General features: G+C 37.6%; 1 protein-coding gene across 3 annotated transcripts in view; it reads right to left on the reverse strand.

Moving 5' to 3' along the window:
* Positions 1-22,692, reverse strand: part of FRMPD4 (FERM and PDZ domain containing 4) — a 289,619-nt gene that overhangs the window by 20,489 nt on the left and 246,438 nt on the right. For all 3 annotated transcript variants that reach the window (XM_072340063.1, XM_072340055.1, XM_072340072.1), the window contains exons 5-7: positions 11,370-11,415; positions 3,122-3,226; positions 1,886-1,993 (exon numbers count right to left, since the gene is read on the reverse strand). In XM_072340063.1, the coding sequence (XP_072196164.1) occupies positions 1,886-1,993; positions 3,122-3,226; positions 11,370-11,415 (259 nt within the window). The remainder of the gene's footprint in view (positions 1-1,885; positions 1,994-3,121; positions 3,227-11,369; positions 11,416-22,692) is intronic.

Consider the following 22,692-nt stretch of genomic DNA (forward strand, 5'->3'; position numbering starts at 1 on the left):
CATTTCTATCTAAGAGATTTTTAGATATGCATAAGTATCCAGATGGATAGGATTTACTAAGGAGATCATGCTGAATCATAATCCAAGTGTTTTAAAATAAGTTAGGAAGATTAATTGATCAATTACAGTGCATTTATTGAAAATCAACACCAAATTGGTGGAAGGATGAAAAATGTATGTAGGAGAATGGGGCAAACTCTGTATGCTGTAAAGAATAAAAGACAGTATTAATGGATAGCAAGCGACCACTCTAAATAACAGAGGTTGATACTGCACTGTTTTTACTAAAGTGGAATTTATTGCCTCTACATTAAATCTACTTATACTCCTGAACACTGCCTAAACACAAAAGGTGTAACAGTAACATGAAGAGACATAGTTTTAAAAGAATGCTATTATGAGATGGTAATAAAGCACTTACAGTGCATTGTTTGCTGCTAACTGCAAGCAGGAAACAATTCCTACAACTAATCATAATGACTAAGATCAAAACGCTTCAGGATTAGTACAGCTAGGTCATGGAACCCATATGGGTATCTTCCAGTTAGATCTATGATCTTACAGTACATGACACAGCCATGACAGAACAACCAAAAAACTTGTGTGAGCCAAAGACTAGTCTTAAGAAGCAAAATAACCTGAAATAGGTTGGCTGGTTGGTTTCATGCTTAATAATAAAATGCTAATAAAATACTAAAAAGGGGGCTCATAGGAAAGTGGGTTCACAGGCCTTAGAAGGACATGGAGACTTCAGTATCCACATAAAATATGACTTCTAATTTTTCACCCAACCAAATTCTCAAAATAACTGAAGAATTTGCTTGTCTCACAGATGTAAAATGGAGGTTTTTAGCCATTCCTTGAATTCAATTTATGCCTTAAGTATACAGATGAGCTATAATCAGAAGTTGCAGACCGTTCTTGCGTGGAACTTCAATATCTGTTTTGTCCTTTCACCTGAAGACTGGAGTAAAATGTCCTGTGTTTAACCCAGTAAATCACTCTCCTTGCCATTCCAATTGATTAAGCATACTACATAATCACGGTGTGCAGAAAACCAGCCTTTCTTAAAAGATGCATAACATTACAATCTCTGAATGCCAGAAAAAGCTAGCATGACAGTTGAAAATTGCTTCCTCAGCCTCTGCTGCTTATTCCCACCTATACATCTCCCATCTCAATGTCACAAGGTGCATGCTACTGTGCAGTGACCTAGATTTGGTAACTGATCTAGGTTAAAACTAGCTCACCCAAATAAAATCCTTGAGAGAATAGCAGCATACCCAACAGTGCTAGTCTTGCTGTTTAGTATACTGCTCCATGGCAATGACAAACATCAACAATGGCTCTGATTTAGGAACCTACATTAAAGAATGTCACAGACACTCCCCTGTAGCCTGGATTGCATGCCAGGGCTTCACCACTTTATTTCACTATTTGAAAAGTGTTACAGAAAGTTTAGATGACATTACACTGAGATAAGCAATTTATCACCAGCGTAATCCTACTGTATCCCATCACAAGTTCACAGGATGGTAGGCTTGATGATATTCAATTAGCAACTAACATCTTAAAAGATTAAGATCTTGACTTTTGCTGACAAATCATACTAGTATTTGGCAGCATATCAAAGTGGCATGTCCATGCAATTTTAATTGGACTCCAGTCACATTAAAACAATCACTCTACTTTTTCTTCATTGACAAAACAACACATTTTAAGCAGGTGAAAAATGGACCAAAACCTCATTATTCCTTAATTGTGAATCCAGCTCCAGTTGAAGACACCATTGATTTTGTTCTTTGAGCATACAAAGTAAAAAGCAATTACTGAAGGTCTTGCAAGACAGTTAAGCAGCATACTTAGCATTGCATGTCAAGCCTACCTTTATTGAAGTGCTGCAGTCAAAACGGAAAGATTTGGTTTGTCCATTTTCAAGATACACCTTCAGAACATTTGGCATGAAAAGAAGTGAATTGTCCTTAACTGTCTCCTGCCAAGAAAATCAGTGAATCATATTACAACACGTAACAAGGGAAACCAAAACATTGTTCTACAAAGAACATCAATCAGATGTAAAGGTATCTGAAGATGAGTTTGTTGAGTTAAATTTATAGCAGAATTCACAAAGCCCTGCAAGTGTCCAGCCATGCTTGTTACAGCCATACTTTATTGGTCTCTTTCCTGGAAAAATATAAGCTTTCACTTACATTTTATGTCTGACTTGGAATACTTTATTTCCCTAAACACTGTATCTCAGCAAAAATGTTACCTCTGATGCTGAAACATTTTCAGTAGAATAGAAAAATATATACCTGTTTCTCTGAATAAATGGAGCTCTTTAGTATCTTTACAAAACAGGAACTGCAGATTCGTTAGCAACAACTACAAAAAGAATGTTTTACATTCTCTTTATAGCAAGGTATTAAATGCTAATCTCTGTCCTTATTTAAGAAGAGTAACATATAATATTGCTAATAAACAGTGACAATTCATTAAAAAAAATAAAATAAAATAAAATAAAAGATTAAATAAATAAGAAAAGGAAGGGAAAAAAAGACTTCTTATATTTTCTTAAAAAGCAAAAAAAATGCTTTTGAAAAAAATACAGCATCAAATTACATTTGGAAGAGAGTTGGATAAAGATATCAGTGTGGAAAAATAATCTATGTCATTACGCATGTGAGCTAGGAGTTCATGTCTGAGGAGGAGATCAGTGCCTCCCAAAACAATGCTCAAAACAACTTCAGGTTGGTAAAACAAATCTCAAAGAGGTCCCTAAGGTAGTGTTAATCTGCTTTGCTGACAGGCTACTTGCCTTGAGTTAATGATTTTCTTTATGTATTAAAGAGTATAAAGAAAGACATATGTGTGCTATCACCACAAAATGTCTCTCTAGCATTTTAGTTTTATTTTAAGATGGGAATTTTCACAATATTATAGGCCCAGTGGACTTTAAAAACAGATCTTCTTGAAACTTCAAAAACAGAACCCCCCCCCCCCCCCTTTGTAAGCCTATCACTCCTGTTCCTGCTTTATAATTCCTTCCCTTTCTAGCCTGGAAGCATACCTTTGGATAAAATGCTCAGTCCTTCCTAAGCTGAAATAGTTGAATACTCACCGACACCTGGCCATTGATTATTACTTCTTCTGAGAATCGCACTTTGACAGGATTGGACTTCAATCTTGCCTTTTTTGCAGCACTAATAAAAGCTGATTTAGGAGACTGGAAGGAAAAAATGATGACAAAACAGATCACATAAATTCAAGTTAACACCTAGCATTAATTTTTCAGTTTTTTCCTGTTTCTCAAACTCTGGGAACTTCACATATACAGCAAGGCTTTGCACACCATTCACTGAAGAATAGAAACGTAGTCAAACTGTAATGCTTCCAGAAAGAATACATGTGCACATACATACAAGTAGTCACAGATGTACTTCATGTACTGAAACGTATCCTGCAGTCAGACTGCAGCAAGGAGAGGGGCTCTTTGTGTAAGTACAAATTCCTTGTAGATCACTGTAAAGCAACCTTGGCTGCATGAATGAATGCTGTTCAGTGAGCAGCGCGTGATCTTTCCTTCAAACACCAATTGAGAATTTTTTCTTAAGTCTGTCATCCATTACACACAGATATGAACACAACTTCTGTAAAGGAAAGTGTCTGAGAGCTCTACAAGTACAGTGGCACCTCATTATATAAGCTCACTTCAAAGCAGAGATTAGAACCACCAAGAAGCACATGCAGGTTTCTCCTGGAAGTATCCCCTACACAAACCTTGTAAACAGCTTTGCTACCAGAGGTCAGACACTTTGTGGACCTCATTGATTGATCAGACACTTTCCAAACTTTCTTCTGTGAACTAATTGACTTTTACCTGTTACACTGGAATCACCTGAGATCCAAATGTTCAGACCTTGGAAAAAAATCCTCTCCAAATAAGTAGGGTTTGGCTAACAACTGGGATATCTGACCAATTTTTGGTATTCACAGTAAAAAATATTTCCATTTTATTCTTATATCAATAACAGACACAGACCTACTGGCACTGACCAACTCTATAACCACTGTAATGGGCGATGGCAGCAAATCTGGCCTTGTTGAAAATCACTGTGTTCCCTGAAGCCAGGTTTTGGTATATTTGTTTTAGCATGATGTGAATCAGGACTTTCAGAATCTTCTTCTGAGAAGTGGACTAATTAGTTTTGGATACCAAAAATACTAACTCATGTTTTTCTGCGTATGAGAAATTAGGGCAGGCATCAGCAGTGATGATTCTGGAATAACTTCCTATTATCACAGCAGCGTCACAGCAGTTCTTGTAAACACTGAAAGTCTTGTCTCCATCACTCAATTTTTGACTTGACTAATCTGCAGGAGTGATGGAGTAGTTCAGTGCCCCTTGTTCTTGTCATCACTGATCTGTGTTGAGAGACAGATGAACAAGTGACAAAGTTTTTGTTTTATTTCTTTGTTTATTTAGTGATGGAGAAGCCTTGTTTCTAGATTCTGTCAGGAATAAGTCTTTAGCTTATTTCTGAATGCCAGTGATTTATCACTATGTTGAAAATATGGTAGCCTTTACCATAGGCTCAGCATCAAGCAGGATGAGCAAGGAATGAAAGATGTCTGATTGTCCCAAGAAAAATCACAGCTACATGACAATTGCTGGAGTGTAAAACAGAAAGAGGGATTAAAAATGAACACTTCTTTGTTCTTATAGTTCATTCTTACCTTTTCCCTAACAACTACGTCCATACATGCCTTTAACCAGTAAATACAGAAAGTTGAACTCCAATAACAAATCAAGCTCAGTTTCTAAAACCAGCGTTAAAATGTAGAAGGATTGAAGAAGATTAGAAGCAGTAACAGGAGAAGGAGGAAAAAAAAAAAGTTAAAAAGAGTCAATGTCTCAGGATGAGGGACAAAATAATACACTTCAAGAAGAAACAACATAGAAATGCTGGAGTAGAGTGCTTACATACTGTAGTCTAGAGATGAATTCCTAGAAAGACTCAGGTTACAGTAATACCATGACAAATATAATCATACACATGCCTTGTCTAATTTCCCTTCTCCTCATGTAATCCCTTCCTGCAGTGTGCATGGGAGATATTCTACATGGCATCCAATAATGGACTGCACCCTGTCTGCTCCTGCTGTCATGGAACAGCACAGCTGAGTTGTCTGACTGGCTTTCCTTCAGGAGGGCAAGGAAAAGGAGTGGTTTTCACTAGCTCTTCTTGTTGGATGGGGCTTTTTACAGCTGTTTGTTCTTATCACAGGTGAGTCACCAGCCTGGCTTCACTTAACAGGCAGGCTGCTGAATTTTCTTCTAGATTCTGGCAAGCTTATTCCCATGGAGCAAATGAGGCAATTTGGTACGTGGTGTTGTCACCCTTTCCTTCTACAACCTTAAAATTCACTTGCAGAGAGCACAAACACTTATATCACTGAAAAAAAAGGGATTGAAAATTGACCATTGATGAGCCCAACGAGACTGCAAGGTTTGATCCTATCTGCATTCCCTGGGTCTCCTCTGAGTCATGGGTTTAACGTGCATTAGTGCACAGCCAGAGAAGCATATTGTGGCCAGGTACAAAATGTGCAGCTTCCCACCCTTCTCACTTCTGCTGACACTTCCTCCTGCATGTGGTAAAGGGGCTGCAACTCAGGCCCCTTGCCAGACACTCTGAGTAAGCATGAAAGTTGGTTGCTTTGTACAGTGAAAACTCAACCAGCTGCATTGATTGCCTGGAAGGGCATTGGTTGTTTAGAGGTTTGAGTACTATCACAGCTTAGGCATTTAATTGCAGTCTCATTGTTTCTATCTATCTCTGCATTAACTTGACACTTGACATTTTCCCTTCAAGAAAGGATCTACTTCTAAAAAAATGAGTCAAATACCTATGAAAAATTTGATTTTGATTATCAAAACTTGCTTGTCTAACAAAACATTAGCAAAATGATGTGCCATTCTATTATATTTTAATGCCTTTGGACGTGTTGGCAAAGAATGCTATTAATTAACGACTCTCACAGTGCCATTTTCATTTGTTTCTGATACTCTCTCTATCTTTTAGCCAAATGGAAGCCATTATCCTCAGTTAATGACCTTAAGCAGGAGGTGTTTACAATACTGCAAAACATTTATCAGTGCAACTAAAGTATTTGCACTGTCACAGATAAAAACAGCTTAATTAGGGTGACTTTAGTAAAATGAGGGAGCATTTTAACAGTGAGTCAAAATACTTCAACAACGGCAAATTTCACACGATGTGACCTAAGCAGTGTTTTGTTAAAAGCTCAAATTTATCAGAAATTTAAATAATCTTTACTTGTTTGCACAGAACTCAGCAAAAAAATCAGCTCATCATTCAACACTGCTTAGAGAAACTGCTAACAAGCAAGATGAGTCACTGCTTAGAGATCTGCTTAGAGAAAATGACGGTGAAGACTGAGACTCCCCTTTCAAACCCAACTTATTGGGGAGAGCAATACACATGCAACTCATTAGATGAGTAGTCACAAAGCATGGGAGACTACCACAATAAGAAGAGACTTTCTGGAAAGCATTGTTCTTCTAATGTTACGGACTTTGAAGAATCAGATCCTATTTTTGACAGCAGCCTTGTCATAGGATATTCTTGGACAGCTGTTTGAAACAATACCCTTCATTTTGAGGGAAACTGCTTTTCAATGAAAATAAGACTGTCTAGTTCCATGTCCACTTTTGCAAGTAAACAAACTGGGAGTCAGTTCCAGGTGAAGTAGTCATTATCTGCAACAAAAGCCCCTTTGCGCCACCTCTTTCTGGTACAGTGCCAGTACTTGCCATGGAGTTATCTAGATCAATCTATATATGAAAAGGGGTAGCGAGATGGGAGTTGGGCTCAAGGAAACAGAGCAGTGGCAACCATCTAAGGAGCAAAGCTTATTTTACTAACCATGATATCAGAATGCAAGATACCACACTATAATACAATCTAATTGTAATTGAGGCTAATAAATCAAGAGAGAGAGGTTTCTGAAGACCCAGAAGCCTACTTTGGAATTGAAGGTGCCACAGCTTGGAAGCACACCCACACCTGCTGCCAGGCAGTGAGAGAGAGCCAGCATCACTACAGTGAGGTGTTTCCTTCTGACCGTGAGGTCCTCTGGAACGTGTAGTTCCTCTCTGTGTTCCACATGATGTTATGATGTGGAATACCAAGAGCAAAAATTACACAACCATGACAGTGGTGCAAGAACAAAACCTTGACTCATGTTCAGGAAAAAGGATTTAGCTCTTAGAAGAGGATACTGTAGTACTAAGCTAGCATGAAGGAGATGTCAAGGCAACAGTATGGGATAGTCCCAAAGGTAAAATGAAAACCTTCTTCATGACAATGAATGTCAAATCAGACAGAAATAATATATGACAGAAATAATATGCAATTAATGTTAAGCTTGTTACTCACAATTAGTTATTAGTTTAATAAGAAATACTATGTTTCTTAGGAAATAGGGAATAATTGCATGACTGCAAAAATATGTTGACTTTTTGGTCCATCCCTAAAGGCAATTATGTGAAACAAAATTTAGCAAGCAAATATAACGTGAGTAAGAGGAAGTATTAAATTTATTAAGTGGAACAGTACATAATGCCCAAATGCAAACTAAAACCCACTATTTAGAGCTGTGAGCAAGGCTGAAACAACACTGGCTCACAAGAGCACTGAAGAAGAGCAGGTAGGGACATGTAAGTAATAATGTTGAGAAATTTTACCATGCAGTAATTTGTTATCACCACAGGGCACTGACAGATCATCATCAGGAGTATTTCTTTGTTAAACTTAGCACAAATTGAAATGCTGAAATAACAGTCAGATTTGGGTTATCACTTAAATTCCTATTTTGTTCTTCCTAAACAATGTGATATACCGGGGAAATTATATTTGCCTCAGGTATATTTTACTATTGTTAGATGGTAATCTAATCTATATGCCAGCAGAGGAATAGCCAAATCTTACTTTAACCCAGGCATCGCAAAAATTCAGTAAATTCCATCTACATTAAATGACAGCCTGGTTTTCTTCTATTGTCCTAAAAACCACAAGTGAAATCATAGACCTGTTTTGGATTTGGTGGAAGGTACAGACATCAAATGTGGAGGGATTTATAAAATACACTCCACTGGCCTTCTGAGTTCCTGCTTCCCCAAAGTTCAGTTCATTACACTGTCAGATTACAATTTTAAATTGATGATTGCTTCTCATACATATGACTTGACTTTGTCACAAGGACTTTTGGGAATGAAAGAAACCTTTGGTCCATACAAAACTACGCATTAAAAAAGGAAAGATAATGCTAATGATAATGCATCAGAGATGGGAGAAATGTTCAATGAAGAGGGAAGAGACCAACTGTTGGGGAGAAAGACTGAAGAAAGAACTAGACAGAAGAGTGGGTGGACAGGCTAAAAGAGCTTTCTTTTTGCTGAGATAACATGGAAGTTCACAAAGAATTTTCTCACAGTGTTCACCGATGAACAGACTGCATATTTTGTACAACCATATTCCATAAAAAAATCCATACAGCCAAAGAAGAAGCCTTCTGAAAGAAAGGACAGGAGCAGCAGTGCTCACCGGCATTTGCACAAAGGTGAAAGATGAAGGCTGTGCAGCACAATTTTGAAGTGAGTGGAGTCTGGTTCAAACAAGAAAGAGTTCCTGGGAAGAGGCCTTGTACAAACCTGCGTTTGTAAGAAGGAAGACTGTAATGTTACATTTATCAGTAACCACACCATGATCTCTGAGAGTGTAGAGTTAAAGCCATGCATACAACTGACTGTAATAAAAACCTCATATGAAGATATGCAGAGGCAAAGGTACAAAGGAAGATTGTTAAAAAGGCCATGAGTACAATTAAAAAAAAAAAGTTATCATTTCTACATAGTCCTTACATCTTCAAGTAGTAAATATCACCCTGTTCAACACTTATACCTGACTTCTGAATGCTTCCTAAAACTACAGCCCTGGGATTTTTTCTCACTTTTGAAGTCTTTGGGATGGACCTGTTTATTTTTTATAGGCATCTTTGCAACCACAATTCTAGATACTGTAGTTTTTCTTATTAAATGACTCCATAACGCAAAGCAGCATGAAAAACTGCGAGTCTCAACAGGATCATTTGCTGCTACATCATTACAAGTCAGAAATAAGTGTTGTTTATCAATAATTTTCAGTAAACATTTTAACTTAGACATGTAACTACGTAGTAACAAGAAGAATCTCTTTCAAATGAAAGCAAAACCCACAGAATAAGTTATCTTTTTTTCCCATAACAGAGCTTATGCACAGCAAAATTGCAACAGGCTTAGCTGGACCTGGACTGCATCCAAGGAACTTAAGAGATTAATCATGAGAGCAACTTATCAAATTATCTCTAGGCATAAAATCTGATGAGATAACAAAACAGGCAGGTTATTTGTTTTGAGCAGTGCTTAAGACTTAATAAGGCATCAATAAAAATGATAGTCCACTTACAGAATAAAATGCCCAGAAATTATAATCAAATGTTACACTTGCAAAAATCAAAACTTTAAACTGCTTTAAGTGTTTCAGTCATGTTCTTATGAGCAGTGGTGATATTAACACAGGAGAGATTTTTAGATTGATGGAAAGAACAAGAAAAATCTAATGCTTTAGCTTGGTAACAGTTAAATTAAATTTTAATGAGTTTAAGCATGAAACAAAACAGAACGTACTTAAGCAAAATGATTTGCAAAAGCTTTGAAAATTACCAGGTGAGCTACACAGTACTATAAATCTAAATTACCTCTACCTTCACCTGCAATCATAAAGAATGGTTAATTTAAAAGGATGAAAACACACTCTAAGTAGCACAAATAAAAACAATTAAGAAGTAGCACTCCTGTAATCCACCTTGGCAGATGTTTTTCATACAATTATGGAAATGGAAAGGTTCACCACTACAAAGACAGCTAGTTGAAATACTTCTACTGCAAGAACACTTAGGCTTGAAAGTGGTGGGGGAAGGATGTTATGAACCAGTTTGGCCCTGAAGTGGACAGAAAGCAAAATACAATGGGAGGGAGACAACTGGAGACCTGCCAGCCGCAACTGACCGATAGCTGAGGCTCACCCACCAAGCCCATGCCACTGAAACATCCCAACTTTGAGATAAAAAGGATCAATTAAAGATAGCACTGATAAGCACCATCTATCATATCTACTGACTGCTCTGTGGACATTCTTAGGCAGACAAACTCTAAGCCTATATGAGATAAAACTTCTGTTATTCCCAAAAGTAAGCATCTCATCTGCAGAGTTAGAGCTGAGGGACTCCAACAGACCTACCAGAAAAGAGCAACCCAACTACACATATAAGGTGAACACATCAGCCCACATGGCTGACACAAAACACAAGCAATGGTTTGGTGCCATTTCTGGCTCGATAATATCTAGAGGTAGGTCAGTTATTAATTAGCTTTAGGTGCTATGCAATGAGTGGAGCAGATTCTGCTTTGCTGCATATAGGGCTTGGACCCAAAGACCTGGGAAGATAAAAGGTCATGATGTACCTTCTCCAGGTTAAATGCTAGAGAAAGACTGTGCCTGTGCTGTAAAGGTCTCCCACTGAATGAGGCACAGTTAATTCAGGTTTTGATTTCCCTTACATTCACTATACAAAGATGTGTCCTCACACCAGCAGCACTGTAATGACAAGCCATAGCACCTCAAAGGCATACAGTTCTGCACTTTACAATTCACTCCTGAGGGATACACAACCAGCAGCACCAAATCATGAGCTCTTCTGTCATCTGATAGCTACAGAAAAGGATGAAACCTGTCAGCTGGTAAGACAATTAGTATAAAAAGGAAATTGTGTAAGGAATTTCTCCCCATATTACATACAATTTAGCTCGCTTCAAAGAATTTAGGTCCTTCATTTAGCTGGACTGTACAATTAGTAGTGTTACTGTACCACCATGCCCACTACCTGCTTCCCATTCTGACTCTGAGGGGTGAGTTATTCCTGCTTCACAGAGACAGAGGCACTGCAGTAGTGAGGACTTGACCTAGGCCACATCCCAGACCTCAGAGGAAGACAGAAGCAGAACTCAGCATCCCATTCTATGTATTTTCCTGGCAGGAGTTTAAAGATACTGCTACTATTCAACCTGCATTACATTATTTTAGTGTGGAATACAGTAACACAGTCTGAAACATCACCTTTAGGAGACACAGCCCTTATCTCCTTCGTTCCTTTTAATGCCTAGATAAGGTAAAGAAATAGAATATGGGCAGAGAAAAAGCTGCTATGTTGCTAGGAAACATTCAGAAAATACTGCAGATACTTACAGGGTAAGGTTGAACAACGGTAAGGAGGATTGATTCTTTGCAGCTTCTGTAAAAAGAAAAATAAGTAAAATCAAGTAAAGATTCACACAATTATGCGTTACACATAACTAGCTTTTCTTTCTCATACAGAAAGCTGCATTAATATGGCATAAGTTTATTACAATCATGTATCAGAGAATTACAGTGATTAATAACATGCCCAAATTACAAAGAATATTAAAAAATATTTTTTCACCAATATAACAAATCGAACTGACTTAATTTTGCAGCTCATACTGTGAAATCTTTGCTCCAACAGAGACCTGAACCCTCTAATGATGGCTTTCTCCTGTAAAAATGGAATAATATTTGATTAACTATATCAATTCATCATCTATAGATCACACATTTATTTTGGGTACTTTACAAATGAAAGTCACTTTTTATGTCATCCAGCTCTTGTAGACTTAATGAAGACAGCAGCACTTTCAAAACAAAATTAAATGCAAAATGTAGTTCCACATTCTTCAGTTGGCCTTTCAAAATGGTAGATGGAGAATAATTTGGTGAATATCCCAGTTCGAATGTTCAGTTTTTACAAGATTGCAGAACAAAAGGTCTTTTTTGAAATGGTACAGCTTTTCTTTAGGATGAAACTGGTGAATGGAGAATGGATGAGCAGCTCTCAAACAAAAACTGATAAACAGCATAAAGGGATTAAAAACTCAAGTGGTCCAGAGAAATGACAAGTAAATGCATATTTTATCATGAACTGGTGTGTAGTTGGAACTCATGGATAACTAGGGAAAAGAAAGGGTAAAGTGGAATAATGAGGAAAAGACATCAATCAGAGTCAGTATGTTTTATTACCCTGTTGGCCAGAGGCCTTTTGAGGACAATATTAGCTATGAAAAATTCAGCTGCTATTTTGTTGAGATGGAGTTGATTTTCTGTTGCTTTCACCATCAAGCACAATTAATTGCTTATTTATGTGATTTATTGGTTGGCTAACTGAAGTACAACTGATTTAACATGCCTGAACTGTTCAGTTGTACAAACTGAAATAAATCATGCTGTATTGGTCTTATGTAGTGTCACCTTATACTGCATATTCACAACATTGATATGCCATTTAAAAAGCCAAAAAGCATTGAGCAAAGAGGAGAGCCTGCAAGCTCAGTTGGAAAACTAGTCCTGAAAGTCAGGGTATACTCTGGCAGATCTCTGAAAGCCAACTGAGCAGGTAAACTCTACTTCTGTCTAAGCCAGCAGTCACACAAGGTCTGACCAAACATCCCCAAACTGAAGTAAAATTTGTTAACCTTCAATTTTGTCTCCTCTTATTAGAGATTTGTATCATCACTGCATGAAAAGTGTGTAAGTAGACATTTCAAAAGGATGAACTGAAGGTTTGCATTGCTCATCTGAGCTCAGTACAATAGAAATAAAATTGGTTTAAAACAAATGCTATAAAAAAGAGGAGCTACATATGGTGCAAATTAAATGCCACAAAGCAGAATTGTTTTCTCTCCTTTAGATACGATTATAAATACTTTAAGGAATTTCCCACAATTATTTCCTCATTTTAATAAAACCCTTCAAAGCTCCAGAAATGATTTATTCAATCATGAAACAGTCTTTATTTACAACATTCATATTTGTGAAAATTTACAGTCCGTTTTTAAGATCTATAAACTACTGACAGCAGTTCTGGAAATCTCTGCAATTATTCTTTATCATTCTCCATTGTTATTCTTGAAAATTTTATAGCTTGCAGTCTAAAAAGAAGCAATCTCCATTCTGTTTTGGTTAACAATAGGTTTCCCTCTACTTTTTTTTTTTTCCCCCCTTTTCTACCTATCACACATTAGAGATTCTGAAAATACATGATAAGAAATGTAATTTATTTCAAGAATCTCACATTCCCATCCATTCTACCTGCTTCTGTCCAATTTGTCACTGCTCTATTAATCTAGCAATATGTGTAGATTGAAAAGTTCACAGTTGTTACTTACAGTATAAACCACATCCCTGGAATAAGTACTCCATGTCCAAGTGACCTCTTCCATTACATTTAATCCACTAATTTATGTTTTTCATGAAATCTAAGAGTACAACCAACCCCGCCTCCTGCTGTCCAGTTACCTTAGAGAGTTGCCATTATGAAAGAAAATCAGCTTCTAATGAATATGTTTTCCAGTTCTTTGTTACTCTTGGATCCAATCTGTCCAAGTGCCAGTGTAGGCAAGACTAACAAGAGCATTTTTAAAACAAAAGGTCATCACATTAAGATCTATTTTGGATATAAGACTCTTACAGGGCAGGCACTTGCATTGGAAAGACACTAGAGCCAGGGCTTACTCAGTATTTGAGGTTATAATATGCCCATTTGGAGTATCCAGACTCAAGCATGTTACATATACACAAAGCAGGTGCTGAGTGCTATTTATAGGCCTCTCATAACTGGAGAAATCATGTTCTATAAAATACATTACACGCATAACACAGCATAGTTACAAGAGAAATACATGTTTAATCCATCACAACTCAACCATTTGTTCCAAAACCTTCTCAACAAACTATGACAAAACTTCATATCATTTTCTACTTCCAGTGCTGTTAAAAATTAATATATAATTAAACAATAATCCTTGTGGAGACTGTCAATTGTGCTATATGTTGTATATATAGAAATAGTGGAAAAATACTGGAACTACTAGCCACACACTGTAATCTGCAAATTCTATAGCTTAAATGTATATGTGTATATATATGTTTGACAGTAGAATGCATCAACAGTTTAGATGAAATCACATAAATGTGGTACATTACCACTCTTAAGTTACTTCTTCTGAACTACTTCAGAAAGATAATGGCAAAGGCTAAAGAAACAACTGTAGTCTTACTTTCCCTCTGAATTGTCTTTTCCTCCTTTAATAATCTGACTAATGGAAAAGAAAATAGATATGTCTATACTGCAGATATTTAATTAACTTCTATACTCATTTAACCACAACCTAATTATTTCTCTTTTAAATTTAGACTTGTCTACATATATTTTTTGAAGCAAAACTCAAGATCACTGATATGCCTTTCCAAGCTTTGATAACACTTCCGGAGTTGTTAGGGCACCCAAAACCTGACCAGCTGACTTCAGAAAAAAAAGTAAAATAAAATTCATAATGTTTCTTTCATTTCCTGACGTTAAAATCAAATGGCAGGCACACAGCTAAAATCTCAAAATTACAATAGGAATTTTGATGATTCATCTATTTGTCCTTTGCAGTGCCTTGAATGGTGATTGCATTTGTCTGTTCTGGCACTCCTTACAGCTACTTAGTTTACAACAATGAGAGAACATAGATGGTGCGAGAATCAAATTATAGCCCATTATAAAGGTTAAAGTTGTATTACTAAGTATAAGGCATCTCGGACTACACAAGATGTTAATATTCTGCTGCAATACCAGCCATTGACTTTGTCTGTAAACTTGCATCTGGAAATAACTCTTCTGCTTCCCTTCAAGCTGCGATAGAAAAAGGCATTTGGGAACGGATGGAGGGGGGGCTGAGGGAGGAAGTGTCTCCATTCTTTCCATGTGTCCTGCAGCTGACACAGTACACAAGTTAACACAAAGAACATATATTACATGTATTCACTCTTAATAACTGAGAATGGAAAACTATACTAATGTACAAACTTTCGAACAGTTTTGTATACTAGATGTGTACGAAGTTTCTTTCCCACTGAAGATGAAGAAATTACAATCTGACATAACAAACAATATAATTTACATTTATGAACTATATAATTTAATATAATTTGTTCTCTACTATTATGTGTTGGGTCTTATGAGATAGGTCCAAATTTCATAGTTACAGAGTGAGATGCCATGACTGGTGGTATGTTTCACACTGCATTTTTGAAGTACGAAAATGGATCTCAGTGAGTCAAAAACTAGCTCTATATATATATATATAAAGTTACCTCAAATGCCATGTTCAAAGGTAAGAAAAGTAGAACTCTATCTGGTATCTAGGTTAGAGAAAAATCATTCAACATTTGAATGTCTTTCATTATTATGAAGATTAAGGCAGTAATAACGAACAGTTTGCACGAGAAAGATAAAGTCACTCTATTGTCGTACATTAAGAATGATTTCTAAAGGATCATTTTGATTTGAGCTGTATATACATTTTTACACAAAACCCATTCCCTTTACAGCAGTTATTTTCACCTGAGGGAGCTTCAAATTTTACTTCTCCAGATTTCTATCACGTGCGATGGCTCCTGTGGGAAAGAACAGTTTGCCCGAGATCTACCTGGGTTTATCTACAAGGCCAGAGATGACTGCTAGAGGCGAGGAATTTGGTGGGACAGAGTGGACTTGTCTCAGTCTTCTATCACACAGCTTTCCACAGCGTGAGCCTTCAGGTCACGGAATGTTGTTGGCCTGCCCAGTGGATAGCGGAACTGTGATAAGCTGGGTAACAAATTCTGTACTCAGTGAAGCCTATGAAACAATGTAGGGGGATGAGGGAGAGGGGCTTTAAGATGATAATAACTTTCCCAAGGTTATTTTTGTCACAGGAGAGGCAGCACTGCACAAACACAAACATTCAAGCTAAAAACCCATGCAGCTTATCTCCACTTAATAGAACTCCTCCAGCAAGAATCATGCTATGGGGGTTCTTCTCTCTCCATTTTCTGAAGGCAATACTAAACCACACAAACAGACAATTTTTTCTAAGATTCAGTAACTTCCAATTAAGAATTAACATTAAAAGGAAGAAAAAAAAGCCAAGCTACTGTGGGGAGACTGCTTCTGGCCTCTAGACTGTAAGCACCCATAGATGAATAGTTTGGCAGCAGCTGAAGAATTTGACTTCTCAAGCCCTAGGCAGATGATTTTTTCCAGACAAATTCTAGGAGAAGGAAGAAAAACATACTTTCTCAAAAGGCTGTCAGTACACAATGCAATAACTGTTCAAAGGGCAGCAGAGGGTTTCAGTCTGTGCCTGTCCAGCTGGTTCCACCAACCTCTGCAGTGTCTCTCTGGAGATCCTGTCCACTGCTACAATGAGCACTGCTGCCATTGTGCAGGCAAGGCAGGATATGCCACACACGACACTGGAACTCAATTCCATCTCAGAGAGCTGCAGGAGTGCAGCAGGCAAAAAGAGTAACAAGAGGTTTGTGAAATAATGCATGTTATCATAAAGGATGAGACGTGGAGTCCAAGCAAGGGGAGAATGGGTAATGCTGCATGGTATACAAATAGAGGAGATAGGAACGGTACGTTGATATTCCTGCTTTCAGAAGACAGAGGGATCACACATTTGGAAAGCTTGCAGTTACTAATTCTTCCACCATTATTGGTAACGTAACTGTCCTTAGCCTCACTGTCAATGCAGCAAAATTATCTTGACATCCAAGCAACATCAACTTGTGAACTCTCAAAGCCCCCAGTTTAATTAGCATAGCTGTTCTGTTTTGCAACATCCTATATATTTAGGTCTGCCATTAAATACGCGAGGACATTCAATGGCAGAAGCAATCCACACAAGAATCTGGAATTTTACTGGATTCTGATTCAAATGTCTGAGCCTTAAAAGCTGCAAGCAATGGATGCCTGAGATGAATACTGTCCTATAAAGTTGAAAAGATATAAGCACAGGATTATTACTGCACTGCAGGATCAAATAGCAGCTGAAACTCAGCCGAGAGAAAAGATACTCTGATTCTAACATAAATAACTTCAATAATAGCATACAGAAAATTACTGTCAAAGCAAATTGTGTTTTATATAAATGTACTTTCTTTTAAAGGTCTGGCATGGTGTGAAAGTCAATCTTTAAAATTGTCACAGTCTGCAACTGGCATTAATTGGAACCCTGGTTGGCAGTCTCCATAAGGGGCCAAGAAGTGAGTGTGTCTGCAGGCTGAGTTACATCCTGCCTCTGATAGAAGTGGTCCCTTCAGATCAGGGCTGTGCACACTGGTGGGCTTTCATACAGGAGATGCCATTTCAGATGCCTCTGCAGAAATGGCTTTGAGAATAAAAAAAGAAAAAAGGCTTTCTATCTGTCAGGCTTTCACATGTACCACATTCACTGTTTCCTCCTTTAGTAGCACAGTGTCAAGGAAAACCCTATGAAGCAGAACTTCTTGAATTTCAGTGGTTCACAAAGACAGACAATCACCTCCAGCCAAAATACCCTTCTGTCCACAAGTACCCAGAGTTGCCCAATTGCTAACATTCTCAACTGTAAGGTTATAATTTTTTTATAACTGAGTTACCAAACTGTTAAGTCAGGCTGTAAATACCTGCGTGCACTGTACAAGACTGCCTTGGTAAGACCGCTTGAAATATCAACAGCAGTGTTACAGTGCTATCTAATCATTGAGTCATGACACCTGCAATCCTTTAACAGGCAGTACCTTGCTAGCTTCTTTTTTTTACTCCAGTCTTCAATTAATTCTGGAGTGCAACTGTAAGTACCAGCAACATACAGAAAACACTGAAGTGACTGGTCATTCCTTAGACAGCCATTTTCCTATTTGGACATATCAAGATGTAACTCACAAAGACCCTGCCTTGACCAGGAAAAGAAAACTTATTATGAGTTAATGCCCTCATGTACTCTACTGCAACAGGATCATTATTTGCCTATTTTGGCCACTGAAAAAAAAAAAAAAAAAAAAAAAAAAAAAAAAAGTGAGACAGATGGGTATATATGTGTACTTGATGGAATGAGATTTTCACCAAGTCATGCTGCTAGCATGTTACTGCCACACTACCATAGCATAAATCATTTCATGCTGCATGGAGATGTTATACTCCCAAGGAGAAAAACAGAGTTTACTCCCCTATTAATTAATTGCTCAGCTGTCCTCTTCTAATTAGACTTTCTGCACATTAGTTCTAAAGGATCAAAGGCAAATAAAGTAAAATAACATTGGTCCCTCAGGTCACATTTCAGTGACCAATACTTCAGTGCTGCTTTTCCTACTATTAACTGCTGAAGCCTCAGTAGCTCTGAAGAAAAGTTAATTCTCAAAGTGCAATAAACAATATACACGAACCCCAGGATGTCTATTTATGAAACACCTTTAGGAATGGTGTTATGGATCTACTACACAATACTCTCAAAGCCAGATATTTACAGAACAGGGTGGTGTCTATAAATAGGGTAGCTCTGCTCTCCTGAAAATATCTCACTTCCATTCACCAGATTATGTTGTTTCCATTAGACAGCAGTGACATTTAGGTGTGTTAAACCACTGCAAATAACTTGGTGACACTTAACCTCTGCACTAATATACTTACTGAGGACTTCCAGGAACTTGGACTGTACTGAAAGAGTGAGAATGCAGAGCAAAATGCACAGAATGATAAATTATAACCATTTTACAAGATCCAACCTGAAGCTGATGCAAAAGACAATGTCTTGAAGGAGTGACGTGAGTTCACGCACCAATTCTTCAGTGCAGCCACCAGAGACCTTGTAATGATTATGAAATCCAGTCCAATTACTCTGTCAACTCCTAAACTCAACTTCCAAAACTAAAGCCATCATGAATTTGCAACACTTGCACATACAATAAGAGTAAAATCAAATTAAATAAAAAGTTAAATATAATTGAAATAGTCTTCTAATTTTCTAAATCTTTGTAAATAGATACGTATGCTCCAATGAGATTCAGAACTCCTTTATCTGTGATCACCATACGGTCTGTGAAAGAAAAATACTAGAACACCTTGAATGCTTTTCTATATGTGTCCCAGATGTTTCTCTACCATAAAGAGAGGCTGAGCAGAGAATGGCTTGAGCACAGCCCTAAGGAGAACGATTTAGGAGTATTGGCTGATGAAAGATTCAACATAAGCTGTCAAGGTGTGCTTTCATCCCACAAGGCCAACTGTATCCTGGGCTGCATCAAGAGAAGCATAACCAGCAGGCCATGGGAGATGATTCTGCCTCTCTGCTCTGCTCTCTTAAGACCCCAGCTGAAGTACTGTGTCCAGTTCTGGGACCCCCTACACAAGAAGGACATGGAGCTGTTGGAGCATGTACAGATATAATAATGCAAGAATAGTAATGTACAATTGGAATAGAACAAGAATAGATGTAAACAGATAACCAGAGATTATCCACGGAAAAAACTCACCAATTGGAAAAACTCACCAGTTCTGAGGCCTTCAGTCAAGATGAGGCTTGTCACCAGAACTCCACAAAGGAGCAACCTCCAGAAAGAAATGCTGCCTTAGTGGTGGTCAGACCTTAAATGAAACTAGGAGAGGTGGAGTCAAGCTCCACCCCCTTCTGGGAGCACAGCTGAATTACCTTCACCTGTGCTCCCACAGCTGACCTGACACTTGCCTCAGAAGATTAATCAGAAGTTCAGGCTGGGGTTAACATTTCCCATACAGAGCAGGTCCAGAGGAGGGCCATGAAGATGATCAGAGATCTGGAGCACCTCCACTATGAGGATGAGCTGAAAGAGCTGGGGCCCTTCAGCCTGGAGAAGGCTTTGAGCAGACAGCAGCCTTCCAGTACCTGAAAGGGGGTCTGCAGGAAGGCTGGGGTGGTACTTTTTACAAGGGTATGTAGCAACAGAACAAGGGGAAGTGGCTTTAAACTGGAAGAGAGTAGATACAGACTCGATATCAAAAAGAAATTCTTTACTGTGAGGGTGGTGAGACACTGGAATGTGTTGCCCAGAGAGGCTCTGGATGCACCCTCCCTGGAAGCATTCAAGGTCAAGCTGGATGGGGCTTTGAGCTATCTGGTCTCGTAGGAGGTATCCCTGCCTATAGCAGGGGTTTGGAACTAGATGATCTTAAAGGCCCCTTCTATCCCAAACCATTATGTGATTCTATGATCTGAACTAAATAAAGACGGGTTTTCTGGTGCTTTACTGAATTTTCAGCAGTTACTTATAAATTCTGATGCAGTCAAACAGGTGTTTGAATTTCTACATCAACAGTGGAAACAGACAAAATAAGTGAAGGACTTAAGGAAATGAAATGACGAGGTGACTTTCCAAGCTGTGAAAATTGGTGCTATTTCATTCCTTTATCGCACTTCAAAAAAGAGGTTAACAATTTGATCTAGGAATTGAAAGTAATTCTTCAGAGAAAAAACCTAACACAAACAATTCACACAGTGAAGCCTTGTTCATTCCAGACTTTTTTTGTCCTTTCAAGCTGACAGAGTATAAACTTATGGTTAGGACATAAGTTCTCTTTTCTAATAGATTCATTTTTAATTTCTCTTTTATGTCAAAATACACTACAAAGTAATGGTCATCATCTCTTTATTTAATTTGTCTTTCTCTAGTTTCACTGCCGCAGACCTCTCATGTCTCATGGGAAGCCAAAATGTTGATTTCATTGATGCTGGGCCACTTCTCTTCACTGCATGTGTCAGAATAGCATGCTTAAGATGCGGACATCAGGATGCTGATTAAAAAAACTGTCTGAATAGTTTCACACAGTTAGGAAAAATCAGCAGCAAAAGATCAACTGTTACAGTAATGGCTTGCCATTACACTGTATCAGTCTGCCTGTGCCAAATGGAAAAGCTGGCTACTTACTCCACAGCTCTGGACCAGTGTGTGAGCACTGTCTATCAGTTCCAACAGCCTCAGAAACTCTGACAGCTCAGGTTTTAAATAAAGCAGGTTTTATGCATGGTCTTTCCTTCTGAAAATACCATAAAATTAGCAAAGAAGCCAACAAAGACTTTGTGTGCTCTAAAACAGGTTGCACACAGGATTTGGTAATAAGAAAATGAAATAAAAGATAGTTGAAGATGTTAGAAACTGTAGAGAAATTATGCCTCTATCAATACGAATGTAAAAGAGATCTATATGAGTTAGATACTAAAGAGGAGGAAAGATCACAAAAAAACTGACAACAAAATCTCAAATGTATTTTTATTATGTGACAGATAAACCATAATCTTTTACCTTCAGCTGTATTTCCACATGTACCAAAAGCAACAGAAATCATTACAGTTGCTATTCATAATCTGTACTGCACTGGTATTCTCCTCTTTGGATTAGGGCATTGTACTTGTAGTAATGAAAGGTCAGGTGTTTACACACATACTTCCTTCCTGCAGCTATTCTATTTTTACATCTCCTTAATGCTTTTCAAAAAGCAGAACATTAGGTAAGATTTCACTAAGAAAATGTTAATCTGAATCTACGTATTAAATGCTTTAAGAGCACCTTGTTTTAGAGAGTTATCAGAGTTTTTGCTAATAATATTTACTTAGAGCTCTTTTGGGTCAGACATCCTTCCGAAACATCTCAGCTCTAAGCAATTCGGACAAAGAAGAAAAAGAAAGATGCATTCAGAAATGAGAGAAACCTCTTGGATTCTGAAGAACACTGTATTTATATGTTGTTCTCTGTTCAATATTATTGACTTTATTAGTATTCCTTAAGAAAAGAAAACAACATTCATTCAAAGAGTTAATAGGTTTTTTCTTTCAGATGTTTGAATGCTGTTATTGTTGGTTTTAACTCCTGCCACCTTTTTGAGAATCAGACTATTCGATCCAATCTAAGAGCATCTCTTTTTTTATTTGCTATGGTACAAGTTTATTATTGTGTTTTAAATAATTAAAGGATTGGAACAGTTTTAAGAATAACTGTTCCGATGGAACAAGATTCATTTAATTCCTCATAAAGAAAAGTTTCAGTGGTCAGTGGCTGGGTTTTTGTGGGTTTTATTACTATTATTACACCTGCATGATTAGACAGTTGATGGATACTGAGCTACAGAGACTAATGCAGAATGACTTTTCTTACTGAATCTGGAATAGAAAATCGCTTGGTCAAATGCCAAAGACTTATCCATGTGCCACCGAAGCAGCATAAATCATGGTAAATGTGACTTAATAATGATTTGGACAGGCAGCAAAAGAAGTTACTCTTCTCAAACTACCATGCACATGGCACAGTAATTCAGGCAGCAGCAGGTCTGATGTGCAAAATGCTTGGCTGTACTTGTGTCCTCACACATCATTTCATATATTTGAGATGAAGGCTGATATGTGGAGAAAATGAGTCAAAATTGTTTCCAGACAGTTAACCACTTTTTTTTTTATTATTATTATTATTTTTAATTATTATTACTTTTTATGTTAAATTGTAGCATTTATTGAAAAGTCCTGCCATGGATATATATGAAATGTTCAGAATGTACAAGATTCAAAGGTTCTCCTCCCCTATTGTTTGTTTGTTTTTTACTAAAGTACCATCTATTTATTTATTGTGTTGCAAGCAATAAGACATGGCTTTAGAAATCTATTGAAAGGTCTGTCCAACC

Source organism: Excalfactoria chinensis, chromosome 1, assembly GCF_039878825.1.
Source record: "Excalfactoria chinensis isolate bCotChi1 chromosome 1, bCotChi1.hap2, whole genome shotgun sequence".
Lineage (NCBI taxonomy): Eukaryota > Metazoa > Chordata > Aves > Galliformes > Phasianidae > Excalfactoria > Excalfactoria chinensis.